Source organism: Ranitomeya imitator, chromosome 3 (genome assembly GCF_032444005.1).
Source record: "Ranitomeya imitator isolate aRanImi1 chromosome 3, aRanImi1.pri, whole genome shotgun sequence".
In the NCBI taxonomy this organism is placed as follows: domain Eukaryota; kingdom Metazoa; phylum Chordata; class Amphibia; order Anura; family Dendrobatidae; genus Ranitomeya; species Ranitomeya imitator.
This window is the reverse complement of record NC_091284.1, coordinates 10807700-10833770: the sequence shown is the minus strand read 5'-3', so window position 1 is coordinate 10833770 and position 26071 is coordinate 10807700. Positions and strand designations below refer to the sequence as shown.

Below are 26071 nucleotides of genomic sequence, written 5' to 3'. Positions count from 1 at the left end.
CAAATGAGAAACAAAGTAATTGAGATCTATCCGTCTGGAAAAGGTTATAAAGCCATTTCTAAAGCTTTGGGACTACAGCGAACCACAGTGAGAGCCATTATCCACAAATGGTGAAAACATGGAACAGTGGTGAACCTTCCCAGGAGTGGCAGGCCAACCAAAATTATCCCAAGAGTGCAGTGACGACTCATCCAAAATATCACAACATCCAAAGAACTACAGGCTTCACTTGCCTAAGTTAAGGTCAGTGTTCATGACTCCACCATAAGAAAGAATCTGGGCACAAATGGCCTGCATGGCAGATTTCCACAACAAAAACTACAGCTGAGCAACAAGAACATAAAGGCTTGTCTCAGTTTCGCCAGAAAACATTTTGATGATCTCCAAGACTTTTGGGAGGATATTCTGTGAACTGATGAGACAAAAGTTGAACTTTTTGGAAGGTGTATGCCCCATCACATCTGACGTAGAAGTAACACAGCATTTCATAAAAGGAACATCATACCAACAGTAAAACATGGTGGTGGTAGTGTGATGGCCTGGGGCTGTTTTGCAGCTTCAAGACCCGGAAGATTTGCTGTGGTAAATGGAACCATGAATTCTGCGCTCTACCAAAACATCCTGAAGGAGAATGTCTGGCCATCTGTTTGTGACCTCAAGCTAAAGCGCACTTGGTTAATGCAGGAGGACAATGATCCAACAAGTCCACCTCTTAATGGCTTAAGAAAAACAAAATGAAGACTTTAGAGTGGCCTAGTCAAAGTCCTGACCTTAATCCGATTTGAGATATTGTGGCATGACCTTAAAAAGGCGCTTCATGCTCCAATGTGGATGAATTACAACAATTCTGCAAAGATGAGCGGCCAAAATTCCTCCAGATCGTTGTAAAAGACTAATTGTCGGTTATCACAAACGCTTGATTGAAGTTGTTGCTGCTAAGAGCGGCCCAACCAGTTATTAGGTTTAAGGGGCAATCACTTTATCACACAGGGACCTGTAGGTTTGGATCTCTTTTTTTTCTTACAGGCCGACTGGACGGCTGACAGGTAGAGTATGGCTTCAGGGGTGTTGTTTACAGAACAAAAGGAACAGAAATGTTACATTTTATTTTTAATCCAGAAAGACAGTTTTTATAAAAAAAAATGTACCAAATATTTTACAAAGGGGAAAAACCTGACTCATAACAGGGCTGGTCAGGGGACGTGGCTTCAGTTTCAGAAAATTATGAGATTCCCAAATTTCACAATATTTTCACTCCTGACGATCACAGGCATTCGATTTCTCCATCATATTTTTTAATCAGGATTTTACCTTTTCATAGATGGGAAACATGGCATGGCTGTTGTCAGCTCTCTGGTCGCTATTGATTTGGGTCTGATTCGCATATTTCACAGTTATTAAAAATATGAATATTCTTCCCTTATTAGTCCTGAAGTTGAAAATATCTCATCAATATCGGACCAATACTAACCCCAATATTCATAACTGTACATTGGAGACACAGTCTGGGGAGGTTCTTTCATCCAGGGAAGAGACTACTTCTCCGCCTTTTACTAAACAAACCCCAAAGTTCATGTCTATTCCCAGCAAATACACCAGTCTAATTACCTGCCACACCTAAACCCAACATAAACCTGATGCCCCCTAAATCTAACATCTGCTGGTGCCCCCCAAAACATAACACCTGCTGGTACCCCCTACGGCTAACACCTGCAGGCGCCCCTCTAATCCCGATGCTTGCTGATGCCCCTACGTCTAACACCTCCAGGCGCCCCTCTAATCCCGATGCTTGCTCATGCCCCCTACGTCTAACACCTGCAGGCGCCCCTCTAATCCCAATGCTTGCTGATGCCCCCTAGGGCTAACACCTGCAGGCGCCCCTCTAATCCCGATGCTTGCTGATGTCCCCTACGTCTAACACCTGCTGGCGCCCCTCTAATCCCGATGCTTGCTGATGCCCCCTACGGCTAACACCTGCTGGTGCCCCTTTAATCCCGATGCTTGCTGATGCCCCCTACGGCTAACACCTGCTGGCGCCCCTCTAATCCCGATGCTTGCTGATGCCCCCTACGGCTAACACCTGCTGGCGCCCCTCTAATCCCGATGCTTGCTGATGCCCCCTACGGCTAACACCTGCTGGCGCCCCTCTAATCCCGATGCTTGCTGATGTCCCCTACGTCTAACACCTGCTGGTGCCCCTTTAATCCCAATGCTTGCTGATGCCCCCTACGGCTAACACCTGCTGGCGCCCCTCTAATCCCGATGCTTGCTGATGCCCCCTACGGCTAACACCTGCTGGCGCCCCTCTAATCCCGATGCTTGCTGATGCCCCCTACGGCTAACACCTGCTGGCGCCCCTCTAATCCCAATGCTTGCTGATGCCCCCTACGGCTAACACCTGCTGGCGCACCTCTAATCCCGATGCTTGCTGGTGCCCCCTACGGCTAACACCTGCTGGCGCCCCTCTAATCCCAATGCTTGCTGATGCCCCCTACGGCTAACACCTGCTGGCGCACCTCTAATCCCAATGCTTGCTGGTGCCCCCTACGGCTAACACCTGCTGGCGCCCCTTTAATACCCGATGCTTGCTGATGCCCCCTACATCTAACACCTGCTGGCGCCCCTCTAATCCCAATGCTTGCTGATGCCCACTACGGCTAACACCTGCTGGCGCCCCTCTAATCCCGATGCTTGCTGATGCCCCCTACAGCCAACACCTGCTGGCGCCCCTCTAATCCCGATGCTTGCTGATGCCCACTACGGCTAACACCTGCTGGCGCCCCTCTAATCCCGATGCTTGCTGATGCCCCCTACAGCCAACACCTGCTGGCGCCCCTCTAATCCCGATGCTTGCTGATGCCCACTAGGGCTAACACCTGCTGGCGCCCCTCTAATCCCGATGCTTGCTGATGCCCCCTACAGCTAACACCTGCTGGCGCACCTCTAATCCCGATGCTTGCTAATGCCCACTACGTCTAACACCTGCTGGCGCCCCTCTAATCCCGATGCTTGCTGATGCCCCCTACAGCTAACACCTGCTGGCGTCCCTCTAATCCCGATGCTTGCTGATGCCCCCTACGGCTAACACCTGCTGGCGTCCCTCTAATCCCGATGCTTGCTGATGCCCCCTACGGCTAACACCTGCTGGCGTCCCTCTAATCCCGATGCTTGCTGATGCCCCCTACGGCTAACACCTGCTGGCGCCCCTCTAATCCCGATGCTTGCTGATGCCCCCTACGGCTAACACCTGCTGGCGCCCCTCTAATCCCAATGCTTGCTGATGCCCCCTACGGCTAACACCTGCTGGCGCACCTCTAATCCCGATGCTTGCTGGTGCCCCCTACGGCTAACACCTGCTGGCGCCCCTCTAATCCCAATGCTTGCTGATGCCCCCTACGGCTAACACCTGCTGGCGCACCTCTAATCCCAATGCTTGCTGGTGCCCCCTACGGCTAACACCTGCTGGCGCCCCTTTAATACCCGATGCTTGCTGATGCCCCCTACATCTAACACCTGCTGGCGCCCCTCTAATCCCAATGCTTGCTGATGCCCACTACGGCTAACACCTGCTGGCGCCCCTCTAATCCCGATGCTTGCTGATGCCCCCTACAGCCAACACCTGCTGGCGCCCCTCTAATCCCGATGCTTGCTGATGCCCCCTACAGCTAACACCTGCTGGCGCCCCTCTAATCCCGATGCTTGCTGATGCCCCCTACAGCCAACACCTGCTGGCGCCCCTCTAATCCCGATGCTTGCTGATGCCCACTACGGCTAACACCTGCTGGCGCCCCTCTAATCCCGATGCTTGCTGATGCCCCCTACAGCCAACACCTGCTGGCGCCCCTCTAATCCCGATGCTTGCTGATGCCCACTAGGGCTAACACCTGCTGGCGCCCCTCTAATCCCGATGCTTGCTGATGCCCCCTACAGCTAACACCTGCTGGCGCACCTCTAATCCCGATGCTTGCTAATGCCCACTACGTCTAACACCTGCTGGCGCCCCTCTAATCCCGATGCTTGCTGATGCCCCCTACAGCTAACACCTGCTGGCGTCCCTCTAATCCCGATGCTTGCTGATGCCCACTAGGGCTAACACCTGCTGGCGCCCCTCTAATCCCGATGCTTGCTGATGCCCCCTACAGCTAACACCTGCTGGCGCACCTCTAATCCCGATGCTTGCTAATGCCCACTACGTCTAACACCTGCTGGCGCCCCTCTAATCCCGATGCTTGCTGATGCCCCCTACAGCTAACACCTGCTGGCGTCCCTCTAATCCCGATGCTTGCTGATGCCCCCTACGGCTAACACCTGCTGGCGTCCCTCTAATCCCGATGCTTGCTGATGCCCCCTACGGCTAACACCTGCTGGCGCCCCTCTAATCCCGATGCTTGCTGATGCCCACTAGGGCTAACACCTGCTGGCGCCCCTCTAATCCCGATGCTTGCTGATGCCCACTAGGGCTAACACCTGCTGGCGCCCCTCTAATCCCGATGCTTGCTGATGCCCACTAGGGCCAACACCTGCTGGCGCCCCTCTAATCCCGATGCTTGCTGATGCCCACTACGTCTAACACCTGCTGGCGCCCCTCTAATCCAGATGCTTGCTGATGTCCCCTACGGCTAACACCTGCTGGCGCCCCTCTAATCTCGATGCTTGCTGATGCCCCCTACGTCTAACACCTGCTGGCGCCCCTCTAATCCCGATGCTTGCTGATGCCCCCTACGTCTAACACCTGCTGGTACCCCCAACCCAACCGATGCTCTTAAACAACACCTGCTTGTGCCCCTACACCTAACATCAGTTGGTGCCCCCTACACACAACACCTGCTAGTGCCCCATCATCTAACTGCTGCTGGTGTCCCCCTAAACCCAAACCCGGCACCATCATCATCACACTACCGTACAATCACAATACCACCAGAAGTCCTCCCTCTACCACCATGACGGTTTAGTATGAGGGTCTTAGGGTGGATGATGAGTCCACTTTACCCCAGATATTAATCCCCACCTGACCCCGCGCACAGGACATGTGGTCGCCCGTGGATCGGCCTCTGCTGATGGTCTGCGCATTTGTACCGGTGTCTTTATCATTGTGGAATCAGGCGCTTTATGGGATATTTGTGCTGCCTCCAGCCTGGCAGGAATCGTGACTGGTGCAGCCGGTGACATCCACCCAACTATCAATAAATCTGGGTAATAGGTTAACTTAGTAGCTAGGGGGCACTTACTTTTTTCACAGCACTCCATCATTTGATATCCAAGTGAATTTGATATTTTGAAGTCTGAAAAAACTGATTGATAGCGGAGTGTCCAGGCAGCAGTGGCGGCTGCCGGGGGCAGCACATACATGTATACAGATCTCCTACATGACCTCCGCTGATCTCACCTATAGGCAGATAATGAATGGTCAGTGCTGCCGCCCTGTGGTCACTCCTGAGTACTGCATGCCATGATAACACACACCTGTATACCGTAGTTTATGCCCAGACGTCATATATACAATTCCTGTCCTGCAGGTCCCTGAGAACCTGAGAAGAACATCACCCCCGGGTCCAGTCCAGCAGCCAGGAGGACCAGGAACGAGGCCACAGTGATGAGCCGACAGTGATGAGCCCACAGTGACTAGCCCACAGTGACGAGCAGACAGTGATGAACCCACAGTGACGAACCCACAGTGATGAGCCGACAGTGCGAGACCACAGTGACGAACCAACAGTGACAAGACGACAGTGATGAGCCCACGGTGACAAGACGACAGTGATGAGCCCACGGTGACAAGACGACAGTGATGAGCCCACGGTGACAAGACGACAGTGATGAGCCCACAATGATGAGCCCCTGTGACGAGCCCACGGTGACAAGATGACAGTGATGAGCCCACAGTGATGAGCCCCTGGTGACAAGCAGACAGCGATGAGCCCACAGTGACAAGACGACAGTGACGAGCCCACAGTGATGAGCCCACAGTGATGAGCCCACGGTGAAGAGCCGACAGTGATGAGCCCCTGATGATGAGCCCACAGTGGTGAGCCCTTGGAGACGAGCCCAAGGTGATGAGCCCCTGGTTACTAGCAGACAGCGATAAGCCCACAGTGACAAGCCCACAATGATGAGCCCACAGTGACAAGCCCACAATGATGAGTGCACAGTGACGAGCCCCTGATGACGAGCCAACAGTGACGAACCCACAGTGATGAGCGCACTGTGATGAGCTGATGGTGACTAGCTCACAGTGACGAGCCCACAATGATGAGCCTACAGTAACGAACCCACAAAGATGAGCCTACGGTGACGACCTCACAGTGACTAGCCCACAGTGATTAGCCCACAGTGACGAGTCCACGGTGATGCGCTGGGTCACCTCCGCTCCAGCCCTAACAGAACAGTCCTGGATCAGCACCGTCCATGACAGGGAGAAGCCGCCATACTCTGGATGACAGCAGCTGAGCCTCACACTGGGCACAGGGTATGGAGCCCGCCCTGAACTGCAGCCAACTGCTTCAGTGTCACCTGGACACCGCACTGGACAGACTGGAAGCACTGGGAATATTACAGGAGCTGTGCCAGACAGCGTGGGTGAGAAGCCTGGCTCACAGGGTACCACACTGGGCGGGATTAGATACACAGTTTACAGGGTACCACACTTGGCGGAATTAGATATATAGCTCGCAGGATACCACACCGGGTGGGATTAGATATAGGGATCACAGGGTACCACACCAGGTGGGATTAGATACACGACTCACTGGGTACCACACCGGGCAGGATTAGATACATAGCTCACAAGGAGTGCAACACACAAGGCAGAATTAGATACATGGATCACAGGAAGTACCATACTGAGCAGGAATTGATGCACGGTTCACAGAGTACCATGCTAGACAGGATTGGATACTCTGCTCACAGTGAGTACCATACATGGTAGGATTAGATACATGACTCACAGGGATACACAGCTCTCAGAGTACCACACCAGGCAGGATTAGATACAAGACTCAGTTAGATTACAGTTAAGTTAAAAAATATTTGGACAGTGACACAGATTTTGGCATTTTAGGCGTTTACCAAAACATATTCCAGATCCAGTTCTATAATCAATCTAAGCGTAAAGTGACAAGTCTAATCTGTGGGATTCGCATCTTAATTGGGGGAAGTTTAGGAATTACAGCTCTTTAATAGGCAGCTGCCTCTTATTAAAGAGATCAAAGGTACTTGGACAATTATCTCTGAAGCTCTTTAATGGGCAACATGAACTATTCCCTTGTTAAACTATTATCAATGAAGCAGGTAAAAGGTCTGGAGCTGATTGCAGGTGCGGCATTTGCATTTGGAAGCTGTTACTCTGAACCCACAACATGCGGTCAGAGGAGCTCTCAATGGATGGAAAATAGACCATCATTAGGCTGAAAAAAGAAAAACACCGGATTACGTACCGGTAATGCTCTTTTATAGAGCCACGACAGCACCCACTGAGAGAGGGGATCCGCCCCTAGGAACAGGAAACCCTACGGAGAGATAAAAGGGGCGGTCCCCCTCGCTCCCACAGTTTGGGTTACAGAGATTGCGAGGAACCGCCCACCAGTTTTAGTAGACAATTCTTTATCATCATTCATTATAATTTAACTATGTATAAGTACAAGAATCCACCACCCTTAACAGTGCTCATATGTACACTAATATATATAAATGGGAGGGAAGTGAAGGGGTGCTGTCGTGGCTCTATAAAAGAGCATTACCGGTACGTAATCCGGTGTTTTCTCTTCGCCACGACAGCACCCACTGAGAGACTTTCAGAGATAGTTATTTGGGGGGGATTATCGTATTAAGGACTGATCTACCGAAACACAAGTCAGTGGAGGCAGATAGATCTAATCTATAGTGACTATAGAAGGTAGAAGGAGAAGACCAGGTTGCGGCCTTACATATGAGTTCTATAGGAACCTCTGCTCGTTCAGCCCAGGATGATGCTATCGCCCGGGTGGAATGTGCCTTCACAGTCTCAGGTGGATTCTCCCCTTTAGATGAATAGGCCAGGTATATCGCCTCCCGAATCCATCGGGATAGTGTGCCTTTTGTAACACCAGATCCTTTCCTTTGACCCTGGAAGGAAACAAAGAGAGCCCTGCTCTTCCTCCAGGCGCTAGTCCTGTCCAGATAAGCCATTATAGCCCTTCTCACATCTAAAGTATGGTACTTCTCTTCTTCCTAGTCTGTATGATTATTATAGGAAGAAGGATCTCTTGAGATCTATGGAATTTTGTACACATTTTAGGTAGGTAGGAAGGGTCTGTTTTCAGGACAATTCTATCAGGAAATATTGACATAAAGGGAGGATCTACTGATAGCGCCTGTATGTCACCTACTCTTCTTGTCGATACTAACGCGACAAGAAGAACGTTCTTAAGTGAAATATATTTAATGTGAGCTAAGTCTAGAGGCTCAAATGGATGACCTGTTAAGGCTTCCAGGACCAAATTAATATCCCAAGGAGGCATCTGCGGAATCTGAACTGGCTCTGATCTCTGGCAGGCTGAAATAAATCTGGCTATCCATCTATTACCCGCAACATTGTGACTATACAAGGCCCCTAGAGCAGAAATTTGTACTTTCGGAGTATTAACTGAAAGGCCTAGGTCACGTCCTTTTTGAAGAAATTCTAGAATAGTGGAGACGGGAATTTCACTAGATAACGCCAATGGATAGAGATTTAGAAATTTCTTCCACACTCTCACATATATGTCAGTAGTGGATCTTTTTCTACTTGTCAACAAGGTATTAATTACACTATCGGAGAAGCCTCTTAGTTTTAACAGCTGCCTCTCAAATTCCAGGCTGTCAACCTTAGTCCCTTCACATGAGGGTGGTTGAAGGGCCCCTGGGAAAGAAGATCCACGGATCCGAGATGGACATGGCTCTGAGCAGGGAAAACCATGGTCTTTTTGGCCAAAATGGGGCAATCAGGATTATATTTGCCCGGTCCTCCCTTATCTTCCTGATTACTGTTGGTAGAAGAATTAGAGGAGGAAAAGCGTATGCTTTCTGAAATGTCCAAGGAGTCTGAAGGGCATCGAGAATGTCGGGATTGTCGGCCCGGAACATTGAAGCGAATCTTTTTAGTTGTCGGTTTTGTCTTGCGGCGAAGAGATCTATCTCGGGTGTACCCCATTTCATAGTTATCATTTTGAAAATTTGATGATTTAGGACCCACTCTCCTTGGTGGAGGGTATGACGACTGAGGAAGTCTGCTCTTGAGTTGTCCACTCCTCTGACATGCAGCGCTGACAGGGACAGAAGATGTTCTTCGGCTATGGTTAGAATGTCTTCGGTTATAGACATGAGCGTTCCTGATCTTGTTCCTCCTTGATGATTGATATAGGCGACTGATGTCATGTTGTCGGACAGAATTCTGGTATGTGTCCCGTGTAGCTGCGGAAGGAATTCACATAGAGCATGATAGATAGCTTTTAGCTCTCTTATATTAGAAGAGTCGTCTGACTCCGTGACTGACCATAATCCTTGGACTAAATGGTCTTTTAAATGTGCGCCCCAGCCAGTAGGACTGGCATCCGTATATACTCGAGTATAAGCCGAGATTTTCAGCCCAAATTTTTGGGCTGAAAGTGCCCCTCTCGGCTTATACTCGAGTCAATGTGGGTGGCAGGGTCGGCGGGTGAGGGGGTGAGGGCGCTGAGGCATACTTACCTAGTCCCAGCGATCCTCGCGCTGTCCCTGCCGTCCCACGGGCTTCTGTGCTGCAGCTTCTTCCCCTCTTCAGCGGTCACGTGGGACCGCTCATTAGAGATATGAATAAGCGGCTCCACCTCCCATAGGGGCGGAGCCGCCTATTCATTCCTCTAATCAGCGGTGCCGGTGACCGCTGACAGGAAGAGCTGCGGCACCAAAGACCAGGCAGAGGGACAGCGCGAGGATCGCCAGGACTAGGTAAGTATAGCATATTCACCTGTCCTCGTTCCAGCCGCCGGGCGCCGCTCCATCTTCCCGGCCGGCGCCTCCATCTTCCCGGCATCTGCGCTCTGACTGTTCAGGCAGAGGGCGCGATGACGCATATAGTGTGCGCGGCGCCCTCTGCCTGATCAGTCAGAGCAGAGACGCCGGGAAGATGGAGGCGCCGGAACGAGACGCCGGGAGCTGCAATCAAGGGAGGTGAGTATGTGGTTTTTTTTTTTATTGCAGCAGCGGCGGCAGAGATTTCTATGGGGCACAATGAACGGTGCAGAGCACCGTATATGGCACAGCAATGGGGCACAATGAACGGTGCAGAGCACCGTATATGGCACATCTATGGGGCACAATGAACGGTGCAGAGCACTGTATATGGTACAGCAATGGGGCACAATGAACGGTGCAAAGCACCGTATATGGTACAGCAATGGGGCACAATGAACGGTGCAGAGCACCGTATATGGCACATCTATGGGGCACAATGAACGGTGCAGAGCACTGTATATGGTACAGCAATGGGGCACAATGAACAGTGCAGAGCACCGTATATGGCACAGCTATGGGGCACAATGAACGGTGCAGAGCACCGTATATGGCACAGCAATGGGGCACAATGAACGGTGCAGAGCACTGTATATGGTACAGCAATGGGGCACAATGAACGGCGCAGAGCACTGTATATGGTACAGCAATGGGGCACAATGAACGGTGCAGAGCACCGTATATGGCACATCTATGGGGCACAATGAACGGTGCAGAGCACTGTATATGGCACAGCTATGGGGCACAGTGAACGGTGCAGAGCACCGTATAAGGCACAGCTAGGGGGCACAGTGAACGGTGCAGAGCACCGTATATGGCACATCTATGGGGCACAATGAACGGTGCAGAGCACCGTATATGGCACATCTATGGGGCACAATGAACGGTGCAGAGCACCGTATAAGGCACAGCAATGGGGCACAATGAACGGTGCAGAGCACCGTATGTGGCACAGCAATGGGGCACAATGAACGGTGCAGAGCACCGTATATGGCACAGCAATGGGGCACAATGAACGGAGCAGAGCACCGTATATGGGCACAGATATGGGGCACAATGAACGGTGCAGAGCACCGTATATGGCACAGCAATGGGGCACAATGAACGGAGCAGAGCACCGTATATGGGCACAGATATGGGGCACAGTGAACGGTGCAGAGCACCGTATATGGCACAGCAATGGGGCACAATGAACGGTGCAGAGCACCGTATATGGCACAGCAATGGGGCACAATGAACGGTGCAGAGCACTATATGGCACAGCTATGGGGAAATAATGATCTATTTTTATTTTTGAAATTCACCGGTAAATGCTGCATTTCCACCCTAGGCTTATACTCGAGTCAATAAGTTTTCCCAGTTTTTTGTGGCAAAATTAGGGGGGTCGGCTTATACTCGGGTCGGCTTATACTCGAGTATATACGGTATTATATTTGAGGGTTTAACTACCCAGGGGACTCCACTGACCAGGTTTTTTGGATCTAGCCACCATATCAGAGATTGGATTACATTATTAGAAAGGGAAATTTTAATATTTAAATGACCATGAGATTTTTCTTCTTCATGTAAAATTGCATACTGTAAATGCCTCGAGTGAAATTGGGCCCATGGAACCGCTGAAATACATGACGTGAAGGAGCCAAGAAGGGACATGCCTTCTCTCAAAGAAATTAGGGGTTTATCTATTACTGACTGAACTTTATTCCTGACCGTTATCTGTTTATTTTCCGGAAGGAAACATTTCTGGCTTGTAGAATCTAATATAATCCCTAGGAAAATTTGCCGAGTTGTTGGGATAAGTCTAGATTTTTCCCAGTTTATTATCCAACCCAATCTTTGCAGAGATGCTATCATATCACACAACCGTTGTTGACATTGCGAAGGAGAATTTCCTACTACTAAGATGTCATCTAAGTAGGGAATTACGAGAGTGTCTTTTAGTCTTAGATATGACATTACCTCCGCCATTAGTTTAGTGAATACTCTTGGGGCTATAGATAGCCCAAAAGGCATTGCAGTATACTGAAAGTGTCGGACACACCCATTCAATACAATCGCTACCCGTAGATATTGTTGATGCTCTGCATAAATAGGTAGATGGTAATACGCATCTTTAACCCCTTTCTGCCATTAGACGTACTATTCCGTCCATGTGGGGTGGGCTTTACTTCCCAAGGACGGAATAGTACGTCATAGCCGATCGGCCGCGCTCACGGGGGGAGCGCGGCCGATCGCGGCCGGGTGTCAGCTGCTTATCGCAGCTGACATCCGGCACTATGTGCCAGGAGCGGTCACGGACCGCCTCCAACACATTAACCCCCGGCACACAGCGATCAAACATGATCGCGATGTGCCGGCGGTGCAGGGAAGCATCGCGCAGGGAGGGGGCTCCCTGCTGGCTTCCCTGAGACCCCCGCAGCAACGCGATGTGATCGCGTTGCTCCGGGGGTCTCCTACCTCCCTCCCTGCATCAAGTCCCGGATCCAATATGGCCGCGGATCCGGGTCCTGCAGGGAGGGAGGTGGCTTACCAAGTGCCTGCTCAGAGCAGGCACTTGGTAATGCTGCAGCGCTCTGAGACAGATCGGTGATCTGACAGAGTGCTGTGCAAACTGGCAGATCACCGATCTGTATTGTCCCCCCCTGGGACAAAGTAAAAAAAAAATTTTTTACAAGTGTGTAAAAAAAAAAAAAAAATCCTAAATAATGAAAAAAAAAAAAAAAAAAAATATTATTCCCATAAATACATTTCTTTATCTAAATAAAAAAACAAAACAATAAAAGTACACATATTTAGTATCGCCGCATCCGTAACGACCCGACCTATAAAACTGGCCCACTAGTTAACCCCTTCAGTAAACACCGTAAGAGAAAAAAAAAAAAAAAACGAGGCAAAAAACAACGCTTTATTATCATACCGCCGAACAAAAAGTGGAATAACACGCGATCAAAAAGACAGATATAAATAACCAGGGTACCGCTGAAAGCGTCATCTTGTCCCGCAAAAAATGAGCCACCATACAGCAACATCAGCAAAAAAATAAAAAAGTTATAGTCCTCAGAATAAAGCGATGCAAAAATAATTATTTTTTCTATAAAATAGTTTTTATCGTATAAAAGCGCCAAAACATAAAAAAATGATATAAATGAGGTGTCGCTGTAATCGTACTGACCCGAAGAATAAAACGGCTTTATCAATTTTACCAAACGCGGAACGGTATAAACGCCTCCCCCAAAAGAAATTCATGAATAGCTGGTTTTTGGTAATTCTGCCTCACAAAAATCGGAATAAAAGGCGATCAAAAAATGTCACGTGCCCGAAAGTGTTACCAATAAAAACGTCAACTCGTCCCGCAAAAAACAAGACCTCACATGACTCTGTGGACTCAAATATGGAAAAATTATAGCTCTCAAAATGTGGTAACGCAAAAAATATTTTTTGCAATAGAAAGCGTCTTTCAGTGAGTGACGGCTGCCAATCATAAAAATCCGCTAAAAAACCCGCTACAAAAGTAAATCAAACCCCCCTTCATTATCCCCTTAGTTAGGGAAAAGTAAAAAAAAATTTAAAAATGTATTTATTTCCATTTTCCCATTAGGGTTAGGGCTAGGGCTAGGGTTAGGGTTAGGGCTAGGGTTAGGGTTAGGGCTAGGGTTAGGGCTGAGGTTAGGGCTGAGGTTAGGGCTAGGGTTAGGGTTAGGGCTAGGGTTAGGGCTAGGGTTAGGGCTAGGGTTAGGGCTAGGGCTAGGGCTAGGGCTAGGGTTAGGGTTAGGGTTAGGGCTAGGGCTAGGGTTAAGGCTAGGGCTAGGGTTAAGGCTACAGTTAGGGTTAAGGCTACAGTTAGGGTTAAGGCTACAGTTAGGGTTAAGGCTACAGTTAGGGTTAAGGCTACAGTTAGGGTTAAGGCTACAGTTAGGGTTAAAGCTACAGTTAGGGTTAAGGCTACAGTTAGGGTTAAGGCTACAGTTAGGGTTGGGGCTAAAGTTAGGGTTAGGGTTTGGATTACATTTGCGGTTGGGAATAGGGTTGGGATTAGGGTTAGGGGTGTGTCAGGGTTAGAGGTGTGGTTAGGGTTACCGTTGGAATTAGAGTTAGGGGTGTGTTTGGATTAGGGTTTCAGTTATAATTGGGGGGTTTCCACTGTTTAGACACATCAGGGGCTCTCCAAACGCAACATGGCGTCCGATCTCAATTCCAGCCAATTCTGCGTTGAAAAAGTAAAACAGTGCTCCTTCCCTTCCGAGGTCTCCCGTGTGCCCAAACAGGAGTTTACCCCAATATATGGGGTATCAGCGTACTCAGGACAAATAGGACAACAACTTTTAGGGTCCAAGTTCTCCTGTTACCCTTGGGAAAATACAAAACTGGGGGCTAAAAGATAAGTTTTGTGGGAAAAAAATTTTTTTTTAATTTTCACGGCTCTGCGTTATAAACTGTAGTGAAATACGTGTGGGCTCAAAGTTCTCACAACACATCTAGATAAGTTCCTTTGGGGGTCTAGTTTCCAATATGGGGTCACTTGTTGGGGGTTTCTACTGTTTAGGTACATCAGGGGCTCTGCAAACGCAATGTGACGCCTGCAGACCATTCCATCTAAGTCTGCATTCCAAATGGCGCTCCTTCCCTTCCGAGCCCTCCCATGCGCCCAAACAGTGGTTCCCCCCCACATATGGGGTATCAGGGCACTCAGGACAAATTGCACAACAAATTTTGGGGTCCAATTTCTCCTGTTCCCCTCGGGAAAATACAAAACTGGGGGCTAAAAAATAATATTTGTGGGAAAAAAAATTTGTTTTATTTTTACGGCTCTGCATTATAAACTTCTGTGAAGCTCTTGGTGGGTCAAAGTGCTCACAACACATCTAGATAAGTTCCTTAGGGGGTCTACTTTCCAAAATGGTGTCACTTGTGGGGGGTTTCAATGTTTAGGCACATCAGTGGCTCTCCAAACGCAACATGGCGTCTCATCTCAATTCCTGTGAATTTTGCATTGAAAAGTCAAACGGCGCTCCTTCCCTTCCGAGCTCTCCCATGCGCCCAAACAGTGGTTTACCCCCACATATGGGGTATCAGCGTACTGAGGACAAATTGTACAACAACTTTTTGGTTCCAATTTCTTCTCTTACCATTGGGAAAATAAAAAATTGGGGGCGAAAAGATAATTTTTGTGAAAAAAAAAATGATTTTTTATTTTTACGGTTCTGCATTATAAACTTCTGTGAAGCACTTGGTGGGTCAAAGTGCTCACCACACCTCTAGATAAGTTCCTTAGGGGGTCTACTTTCCAAAATGGTGTCACTTGTGGGGGGTTTCAATGTTTAGGCACATCAGTGGCTCTCCAAACGCAACATGGCGTCCCATCTCAATTCCAGTCAATTTTGCATTAAAAAGTCAAATGGCGCTCCTTCGCTTCCAAGCTCTGTCATGCGCCCAAACAGTGGTTTACCTCCACTTATGTGGTATCAGCGTACTCAGTACAAATTGTACAACAAGGTTTGGGGTCCATTTTCTCCTGTAACTCTTGGCAAAATAAAACAAATTGGAGCTGAAGTAAATTTTTTGTGAAAAAAAGTAAAATGTTAATTTTTATTTAAACATTCCAAAAATTCCTGTGAAACACCTGAAGGGTTAATAAACTTCTTGAATGTGGTTTTGAGAACCTTGAGGGGTGCAGTTTTTAGAATGGTGTCACACTTGGGTATTTTCTATCATATAGACCCCTCAAAATGACTTCAAATGAGATGTGGCCCCTAAAATAAAATGGTGTTGTAAAAATGAGAAATTGCTGGTCAACTTTTAACCCTTATAACTCCCTAACAAAAAAAAATTTTGGTTCCAAAATTGTGCTGATGTAAAGTAGACATGTGGGAAATGTTACTTATTAAGTATTTTGTGTGACATATCTCTGTGATTTAATTGCATAAACATTCAAAGTTGGAAAATTGCAAAATTTTCAAAATTTTCGCCATATTTCCGTTTTTTTCACAAATAATCGCAAGTAATATCAAAGAAATTTTACCACTATCATGAAGTACAATATGTCACGAGAAAACAATGTCAGAATCACCGGGATCCGTTGAAGCGTTCCAGAGTTATAACCTCATAAAGGGACAGTGGTCAGAATTGTAAAAATTGGCCCGGTCCATAACGTGCAAACCACCCTTGGGGTAAAGGGGTTAAGGTCGAGAACCGTCATAAAGCAATAGGGAAACAGGAGTTTAATGGTGGACCGGATAGATTCCATCTTAAAGGTTTGATTTTCTAGGTAGATGTTTAATTTTTTAAGATTAATAATAGTTCTGAATGTTCCATCTGGTTTTGGAATCAAAAATAACGGGGAATAGAATCCCTTTCCCTCCTGTAGGAATGGAACCTCCACCAAGACTCCCTTGGATAGGAGATTCATTACCTCCTGCTCCAATGCCTCTTGTTGTAACTGAGACTTTAATGAAGTCAATAGAAATGAGTCCGGAGGGACTCGGGAAAATTTTAATTGTAACCCAGAGGCAATAAGGTTATTTGCCCAAATATTTGCTGTTATGGCCCGCCATTCATTAGCGAAGGAGGACAATCTGCCTCCCACAGGTAGATCTGTCCTAACGGGGTTTTTCTTCAAACTTGAAAGGGCGCTTCCCAAAGAACGCACCCTTTTGTTTTGTGTCTCTTGTGGCCCAGCGATCCTGGTTCTTAACCCCTTAATGACCGCCAATACGTCTTTTAACTGACCTGAGATATAAGAGAATAGCCTCCCCATACAGATGACAATCCAGCATCTGTTGGTTGTACACTATAGCTGACAACTTGCTGTATCAGCCACGATCAGTATTTGCGCCTTCTAAATCTGTTTAACCCCTTAGATGCTGCTGTCAATAGTGACTACATCATTATAAATGGTTAACAGAGTGTGGGGGCTTCTTCTTTATCCCAATTGGTGCCCTCAGATCATGATTTTGTTGTCCTGATGTTTGCGATGGCAATTCATGACCAAATAGCGGCCTTAGAGTCTGCCGGCTATAGTAATCTGTTTAGAAGTTAGCAACATTTAGGTGGTAAAAATACACATTTTCATTTCTGTCATGCCATTTTGCATTAATTCCTGTAAAGCACCTGAAGGGTTAATAAACTACCTGACAGCAGTTTTCAATATGTTTAGGGGTGCTGTTTTTAAAATGGTATCACGTTTGGGGGTTTCCCAATATATGGGACCCCTAAAGTCACTTTAAACATGGATAAGTCCCTAAGAAAATAAATGTGGTAAATTTCTTTGAAAAAATGAAATATTGCTGCTACATTTTTAAACCTCCTAAAATGCTAACAAAATAAAATAACATTTTACAAATGGTGCTGATGTAAAGCCAACATGTGGGAAATGTTATTTATTAATGGTTTGCTGTTGTATGACTATCTGGATTAAAGGGATAATCATTCAAATTTAGAAAATTGCTAATTTTTTAACATTTTTCTCAAATTTTTTATATTTTTTATAAATAAACACAAAAAATGTTGAACTAAATTTACCATTATCATAAAGTATAATGTGTCACGAAAAAACAATCTCAAAATCACTGGGATTTGTTGAAGCGTTGCAGAGTTATTACCACATAAAGTGACACTGGTCAGATTTCAAAAATTTGGCTCGGTCACTAAGGGGTTAAACTCCTTCCTTTTATTAAATGCGGGCTTTCGGAACGCTCTCCTATAAAATGGAACGTAATTATTACTATTTGGAAAGCCTTTCTTCCTTTCCCCTGCTTTAGTTAAGATCTCATCCAGTTTGGTACCAAACAGGTACTCACCCTGACATGGGAGGCTGCATAACTTAGACTTGGTCTGAGGGTCACCCTTCCAGCCCTTAAGCCATAGGGCCCTACGTGCTGCATTGGTTAATCCTGCCGACTTTGCTGCCAGGCGTATAGAGTCGGCAGATGAGTCCGCTAGAAAGGCTGTGGCACCTCTAATTAGGGGTATAGAGGGCAATAATTTCTCTCTCTCGAGAGAGAGAGAGACCTCCTTTCAGCCCTTCTTCCAAGTCACTCAGCCAAACAAGCATGGATCTTGCGGTGCATGTGGCTGAGATTGCCGGTTTAAAGGCCCCTGCAGAAGTCTCCCATGCTCTTTTAAGGAGCGAATCGGCTTTACGATCTAGAGGATCTTGTAACGAGCCTGAATCCTCTACAGGCAGTAAGGATTTCTTTGATGTAGACGCCACAGCTGCGTCTACTTTTGGGGCTTTTGACCATGTTGTGAATTCTTCATCATTAAAGGGGTAGCGTCTTTTTGAGGATGGTGGTAACCCCCTCTGCCCCTGGCTTTCCGACTCTTTTTGATCAGACTTTTTACTGCCGTTATTACCGGAAAAGAGGGTCTCTTCTTTTCGGATAGGCCAGCAAACATAATGTCTTGCTGTGTTTTAGGGACTTTAAGATCTTCTATGCCCATGGTATTGCAAACTGATCTCACCAGATTGTCAATGCTATCTGTGGGGAAGCACGTATCCTGATCCTCATCTGAGGATATCTCCTGCTGCGATCTATCTGAGTTTGCTTCCTCTAACTCAGACGGCTGATCGGATACAGGTGAAACGTATCCTCTTTTCTCCTTAATACGTGGCTCTCTGTCAACGCTTTGTAGGGCTCGTAATTCTTCCCTAATCATGGCCCTTATATCCTCTGATTTAACTGAGGCTTCCTCACGTAACGTTGATTTTATACATGAATCACATAGCCTTTTAGTGTAACTATCCGGAAGGGGCTGGATACATAACGCACACTGCTTGTGTTTCGCTTTTTCCTTCCTTTTTGCCTATTATAAAGGGAGAGGGACAATAATCAGACTAGTGGGGTAGATGCACACTCACCCAGAAGCTGACCGATCAGGTACCGGCTGAGGAGGAGACACAGATGCAGGTGGCTTCCTTTTGGACGATCCGCTCTGCCTAGAGCGGCTGCTGCTGCTGGCATGGCTGCGAGGGGTGACGGTGGTAACCTCTAGAGAAGGTACCACAGGCTCTCTTGCAGAATCCATTCTGGACGCCGGGATGCAGCGCCGGCGTCCTTTTCACATGGGGGCCGCCATGTTCTTCCTGTTGAACCCGGAAGTGCTAACCACTTCCGGGTCGCGGCCATATTGGATACTCCGGCGCTGTTACCGGCTTCAGCGCCGGCGTCGTCTCACTCCTCCGCACCCCGGAAGCTTACCAGCACTTCCGGGGGCATACACTGGGCTCCACACCGCACAGGCGTCCGCCGAGGACGGCGCGACGCTACCACCTGGTGCTTGCCCCGCAGACCGCCGGACATCTGCCGCGAACCGGCCCCCAAGACCCGGTCTCGCGACGTCTGCCAGCAGAGGGGGGAAAACTGAATCAGCACCCCCGACGCTGCATCCAGTCCTGGAGCCCTTGCCGTCCTCACAGGTAAACTGCGCAAGCGGCGTCCAGGCTGGGAATCCTCTTCTCCGTGGATCTTCCCGTAGGAACAGGAAACCAAACTGTGGGAGCGAGGGGGACCTCCCCTTTTATCTCTCCGTAGGGTTTCCTGTTCCTAGGGGCGGATCCCCTCTCTCAGTGGGTGCTGTCGTGGCGAAGAGAAAAAATCCATTAGACAGAGCAGAAATGTTAGGACCGGCCAAAACAGTTGGGTACATTCTGAAAAAAAAAAAAAAATAGCGCACTGATGAGCTGGAAACTCAGAAAGGCCTGGACGCCCCTGGAAGACACCAGTGGTGGATAATCGCATTATTTTTCTTATGGTGCAAAAAATCCATTTACATAATTCCCCCCCAAGAGAAGAACACGCTCCAGGAAGTCGTGGTCTCATGTGATCAATAACATCATGCGAAAGTAAAGAAGTGGAATGTTCTGCAATGGCCGAGTCGCCACCAGATCTCAGCCCATATAGCCGTATTTCACAGGCTGAAGACAAAACAGAAGGCAAGGCAGAAAGAGCCACAAACAAGAACTGAAGTCACTGCAGTAAAAGCGGCAAAGCCTCACACCTGAGGTCACCAGCGATGGTGGTATCCATGGCCTCCAGACCCAAGGCCATGAATGCTGCAAAGCCTCACACCAAAGGAGACCAGCTGTAAAGGACTGACTTGAGTTGGAGTAGTAATATTGCAACCACTAGGGGCAGCACCGGCAGGTAGCGTTCTCAGAATATGGCCAGAGGTCGGTACACAGAACAGCAGTGTAGTTGGGAGGATAAGCAGGTAATATAGTCAGGATATAGCCAGAGGTCGGTACACGGAGCAGCAGTGTAGTTGGGAGGATAAGCAGGTAACGTAGTCAGGATATAACCAGAGGTCGGTACACGGAGCAGCAGTGTAGTTGGGAGAATAAGCAGGTAACGTAGTCAGGATAAAGCCAGAGGTCTGTACACGGAGCAGCACTGTAGTTCGGAGGATAAGCAGGTAATGTAGTCAGGATATAGTCAGAGGTCGGTACACGGAGCAGCAGTGTAGTTGGGAGGATAAGCAGGAATCATAGTCAGGATAGAGCCAGAGGTCAGTACACGGAGCAGCAGTGTAGTTGGGAGGATAAGCAGGTAACGTAGTCAGGATATAGCCAGAGGTCGGTACATGGAGGAGCAGTGTAGTTGGGAGGATAAACAGGTAATGTAGTCAGGATATAGCCAGAGGTCGGTACACGGAGCAGCAGTGTAGTTGGGAGGATAAGCAGGTAATGTAGTCAGGATATAGCGAGAGGTCGGTACACGGAGCAGCAGTGTAGTTGAGAGGATAAGCAGGTAACGTAGTCAGGATATAGCCAGAGGTCGGTACACGGAGCAGCAGTGTAGTTGGGAGGATAAGCAGGTAACGTAGTCAGGATAAAGCCAGAGGTCTGTACACGGAGCAGCACTGTAGTTAGGAGGATAAGCAGGTAATGTAGTCAGGATATAGCCAGAGGTCGGTACACGGAGCAGCAGTGTAGTTGGGAGGATAAGCAGGTAATGTAGTCAGGATATAGCCAGAGGTCGGTACACGGAGCAGCAGTGTAGTTAGGAGGATAAGCAGGTAATGTAGTCAGGATATAGCCAGAGGTCGGTACACGGAGCAGCAGTGTAGTTGGGAGGATAAGCAGGTAATGTAGTCAGGATATAGCCAGAGGTCGGTACACGGAGCAGCAGTGTAGTTGGGAGGATAAGCAGGTAACGTAGTCAGGATATAGCCAGAGGTCAGTACACGGAGCAGCAGTGTAGTTGGGAGGATAAGCAGGTAACATAGTCAGGATAAAGCCAGAGGTCTGTACACGGAGAAGCACTGTAGTTAGGAGGATAAGCAGGTAATGTAGTCAGGATATAGCCAGAGGTCGGTACACGGAGCAGCAGTGTAGTTGGGAGGATAAGCAGGTAACGTAGTCAGGATATAGCCAGAGGTCAGTACACAGAGCAGCAGTGTAGTTGGGAGGATAAGCAGGAATCATAGTCAGGATATAGCCAGAGGTCGGTACACGGAGCAGCAGTGTAGTTGGGAGGATAAGCAGGTAATGTAGTCCGGATATAGCCAGAGGTCGGTACACGGAGCAGCAGTGTAGTTGGGAGGATAAGCAGGTAATGCAGTCCGGATATAGCCAGAGGTCGGTACACGGAGCAGCAGTGTAGTTGGGAGGATAAGCAGGTAACGTAGTCAGGATATAGCCAGAGGTCGGTACACAGAACAGCAGTGTAGTTGGGAGGATAAGCAGGTAACGTAGTCAGGATATAGCCAGAGGTCCGTACACAGAACAGCAGTGTAGTTGGGAGGATAAGCAGGTAACGTAGTCAGGATATAGCCAGAGGTCCGTACACGGAGCAGCAGTATAGTTGGGAGGATAAGCAGGTAATGTAGTCAGGATATAGCCAGAGGTCCGTACACGGAGCAGCAGTGTAGTTGGGAAGATAAGCAGGAATCATAGTCAGGATATAGCCAGGTCAGTACACGGAGCAGCAGTGTAGTTGGGAGGATAAGCAGGTAATGTAGTCAGGATATAGCCAGAGGTCGGTACACAGAACAGCAGTGTAGTTGGGAGGATAAGCAGGTAATGTAGTCAGGATATAGCCAGAGGTCGGTACACGGAGCAGCAGTGTAGTTGGGAGGATAAGCAGGTAATGTAGTCAGGATATAACCAGAGGTCGGTACACGGAACAGCAGTGTAGTTGGGAGGATAAGCAGGTAATTTAGTCAGGATATAGCCAGAGGTCAGTACACGGAGCAGCAGTATAGTTGGGAGGATAAGCAGGTAATGTAGTCAGGATATAGCCAGAGGTGGGTACATGGAAAAGCAGTATAGTTGGGAGGATAAGCAGGTAATGTAGTCAGGATATAGAAAGAGGTTGGTACACAGAGCAGCAGTGTAGTTGGGAGGATAAGCAGGTAATGTAGTCAGGATATAGCCAGAGGTCGGTACACAGAACAGCAGTGTAGTTGGGAGGATAAGCAGGTAATGTAGTCAGGATATAGCCAGAGGTCGGTACACGGAGCAGCAGTGTAGTTGGGAGGATAAGCAGGTAATGTAGTCAGGATATAACCAGAGGTCGGTACACGGAGCAGCAGTGTAGTTGGGAGGATAAGCAGGAATCATAGTCAGGATATAGGCAGAGGTCGGTACACAGAACAGCAGTGTAGTTGGGAGGATAAGCAGGTAATGTAGTTAGGATATAGCCAGAGGTCGGTACACGGAGCAGCAGTGTAGTTGGGAGGATAAGCAGGTAATGTAGTCAGGATATAGCCAGAGGTCAGTACACGGAGCAGCAGTATAGTTGGGAGGATAAGCAGGTAGTGTAGTCAGGATATAACCAGAGGTCGGTACATGGAGCAGCAGTGTAGTTGGGAGGATATGCAGGTAATGTAGTCAGGATATAACCAGAGGTCGGTACATGGAGCAGCAGTGTAGTTGGGAGGATAAGCAGGTAATGTAGTCAGGATATAACCAGAGGTCGGTACATGGAGCAGCAGTATAGTTGGGAGGATGAGCAGGTAATGTAGTCAGGATATAGCCAGAGGTCGACACACAGAGCAGCAGTGTAGTTGGGAGGATAAGCAGGTAATGTAACATAGTAACATAGTTAGTAAGGCCGAAAAAAGACATTTGTCCATCCAGTTCAGCCTATATTCCATCATAATAAATCCCCAGATCTACGTCCTTCTACAGAACCTAATAATTGTATGATACAATATTTTTCTGCTCCAGGAAGACATCCAGGCCTCTCTTGAATCCCTCGACTGAGTTCGCCATCACCACCTCCTCAGGCAAGCAATTCCAGATTCTCACTGCCCTAACAGTAAAGAATCCTCTTCTATGTTGGTGGAAAAACCTTCTCTCCTCCAGACGCAAAGAATGCCCCCTTGTGCCCGTCACCTTCCTTGGTATAAACAGATCCTCAGCGAGATATTTGTATTGTCCCCTTATATACTTATACATGGTTATTAGATCGCCCCTCAGTCGTCTTTTTTCTAGACTAAATAATCCTAATTTCGCTAATCTATCTGGGTATTGTAGTTCTCCCATCCCCTTTATTAATTTTGTTGCCCTCCTTTGTACTCTCTCTAGTTCCATTATATCCTTCATGAGCACCGGTGCCCAAAACTGGACACAGTACTCCATGTGCGGTCTAACTAGGGATTTGTACAGAGGCAGTATAATGCTCTCATCATGTGTATCCAGACCTCTTTTAATGCATCCCATGATCCTGTTTGCCTTGGCAGCTGCTGCCTGGCACTGGCTGCTCCAGGTAAGTTTATCATTAACTAGGATCCCCAAGTCCTTCTCCCTGTCAGATTTACCCAGTGGTTTCCCATTCAGTGTGTAATGGTGATATTGATTCCTTCTTCCCATGTGTATAACCTTACATTTATCATTGTTAAACCTCATCTGCCACCTTTCAGCCCAAGTTTCCAACTTATCCAGATCCATCTGTAGCAGAATACTATCTTCTCTTGTATTAACTGCTTTACATAGTTTTGTATCATCTGCAAATATCGATATTTTACTGTGTAAACCTTCTACCAGATCATTAATGAATATGTTGAAGAGAACAGGTCCCAATACTGACCCCTGCGGTACCCCACTGGTCACAGCGACCCAGTTAGAGACTATACCATTTATAACCACCCTCTGCTTTCTATCACTAAGCCAGTTACTAACCCATTTACACACATTTTCCCCCAGACCAAGCATTCTCATTTTGTGTACCAACCTCTTGTGCGGCACGGTATCAAACGCTTTGGAAAAATCGAGATATACCACGTCCAATGACTCACCGTGGTCCAGCCTATAGCTTACCTCTTCATAAAAACTGATTAGATTGGTTTGACAGGAGCGATTTCTCATAAACCCATGCTGATATGGAGTTAAACAGTTATTCTCATTGAGATAATCCAGAATAACATCCCTCAGAAACCCTTCAAATATTTTACCAACAATAGAGGTTAGACTTACTGGCCTATAATTTCCAGGTTCACTTTTAGAGCCCTTTTTGAATATTGGCACCACATTTGCTATGCGCCAGTCCTGCGGAACAGATCCTGTCGCTATAGAGTCCCTAAAAATAAGAAATAATGGTTTATCTATTACATTACTTAGTTCCCTTAGTACTCGTGGGTGTATGCCATCCGGACCCGGAGATTTATCTATTTTAATCTTATTTAGCCGATTTCGCACCACTTCTTGGGTTAGATTGGTGACCCTTAATATAGGGTTTTCATTGTTTCTTGGGATTTCACCTAGCATTTCATTTTCCACCGTGAATACCGTGGAGAAGAAGGTGTTTAATATGTTAGCTTTATGTAGTCAGGATATAACCAGAGGTCGGTACACGGAGCAGCAGTGTAGTTGGGAGGATAAGCAGGTAATGTAGTCAGGATATAGCCAGAGGTCGGTACACGGAGCAGCAGTGTAGTTGGGAGGATAAGCAGGTAATGTAGTCAGGATATAACCAGAGGTCGGAACACGGAGCAGCAGTGTAGTTGGGAGGATAAGCAGATAACGTAGTCAGGATATAGCCAGGTCGGTACACGGAGCAGCAGTGTAGTTGGGAGGATGAGCAGGTAATGTAGTCAGGATATAACCAGAGGTCGGTACACAGAGCAGCAGTATAGTTGGGAGGATAAGCAGGAATCGTAGTCAGGATATAGCCAGAGGTCGGTACACGGAGCAGCAGTGTAGTTGGGAGGATGAGCAGGTAATGTAGTCAGGATATAACCAGAGGTCGGTACACAGAGCAGCAGTAAAGTTGGGAGGATAAGCAGGTAATGTAGTCAGGATATAACCAGAGGTCGGTACACGGAGCAGCAGTGTAGTTGGGAGGATAAGCAGGAATCATAGTCAGGATATAGCCAGAGGTGGGTACACGGAGCAGCAGTGTAGTTGGGAGGATAAGCAGGTAACGTAGTCAGGATATAGCCAGAGGTCGGTACACGGAGCAGCAGTATAGTTGGGAGCATTAGCAGGTAATGTAGTCAGGATATAGCCAGAGGTCGGTACACGGAGCAGCAGTGTAGTTGGGAGGATAAGCAGGTAATGTAGTCAGGATATAGCCAGAGGTCGGTACATGGAGCAGCAGTATAGTTGGGAGGATAAGCAGATAACATAGTCAGGATATAGCCAGAGGTCAGTACACAGAACAGCAGTATAGTTGGGAGGATAAGCAGGTAAGGTAGTCAGGATATAGCCAGAGGTCGGTACATGGAGCAGCAGTGTAGTTGGGAGGATAAGCAGGAATCATAGTCAGGATATAGGCAGAGGTCGGTACACGGAGCAGCAGTGTAGTTGGGAGCATAAGCAGGTAACGTAGTCAGGATATAGCCAGAGGTCGGTACACGGAGCAGCAGTATAGTTGGGAGCATTAGCAGGTAATGTAGTCAGGATATAGCCAGAGGTCGGTACATGGAGCAGCAGTGTAGTTGGGAGGATAAGCAGGTAATGTAGTCAGGATATAGCCAGAGGTCGGTACACGGAGCAGCAGTATAGTTGGGAGGATAAGCAGGTAGTGTAGTCAGGATATAACCAGAGGTCGGTACATGGAGCAGCAGTGTAGTTGGGAGGATATGCAGGTAATATAGTCAGGATATAACCAGAGGTCGGTACATG

The 26071-nt window shown here is 47.9% G+C and overlaps 1 protein-coding gene across 1 annotated transcript in view; it reads left to right on the top strand.

Annotated features, from left to right (window-relative positions):
* The window catches only part of GPR156 (G protein-coupled receptor 156), a 189935-nt gene that overhangs the window by 57488 nt on the left and 106376 nt on the right, over nt 1–26071 (top strand). The window contains exon 2 of the mRNA XM_069760469.1: nt 5517–6576. Coding sequence (XP_069616570.1) covers nt 6469–6576 — 108 coding nt within the window. The 5' untranslated portion in view covers nt 5517–6468. The remainder of the gene's footprint in view (nt 1–5516; nt 6577–26071) is intronic.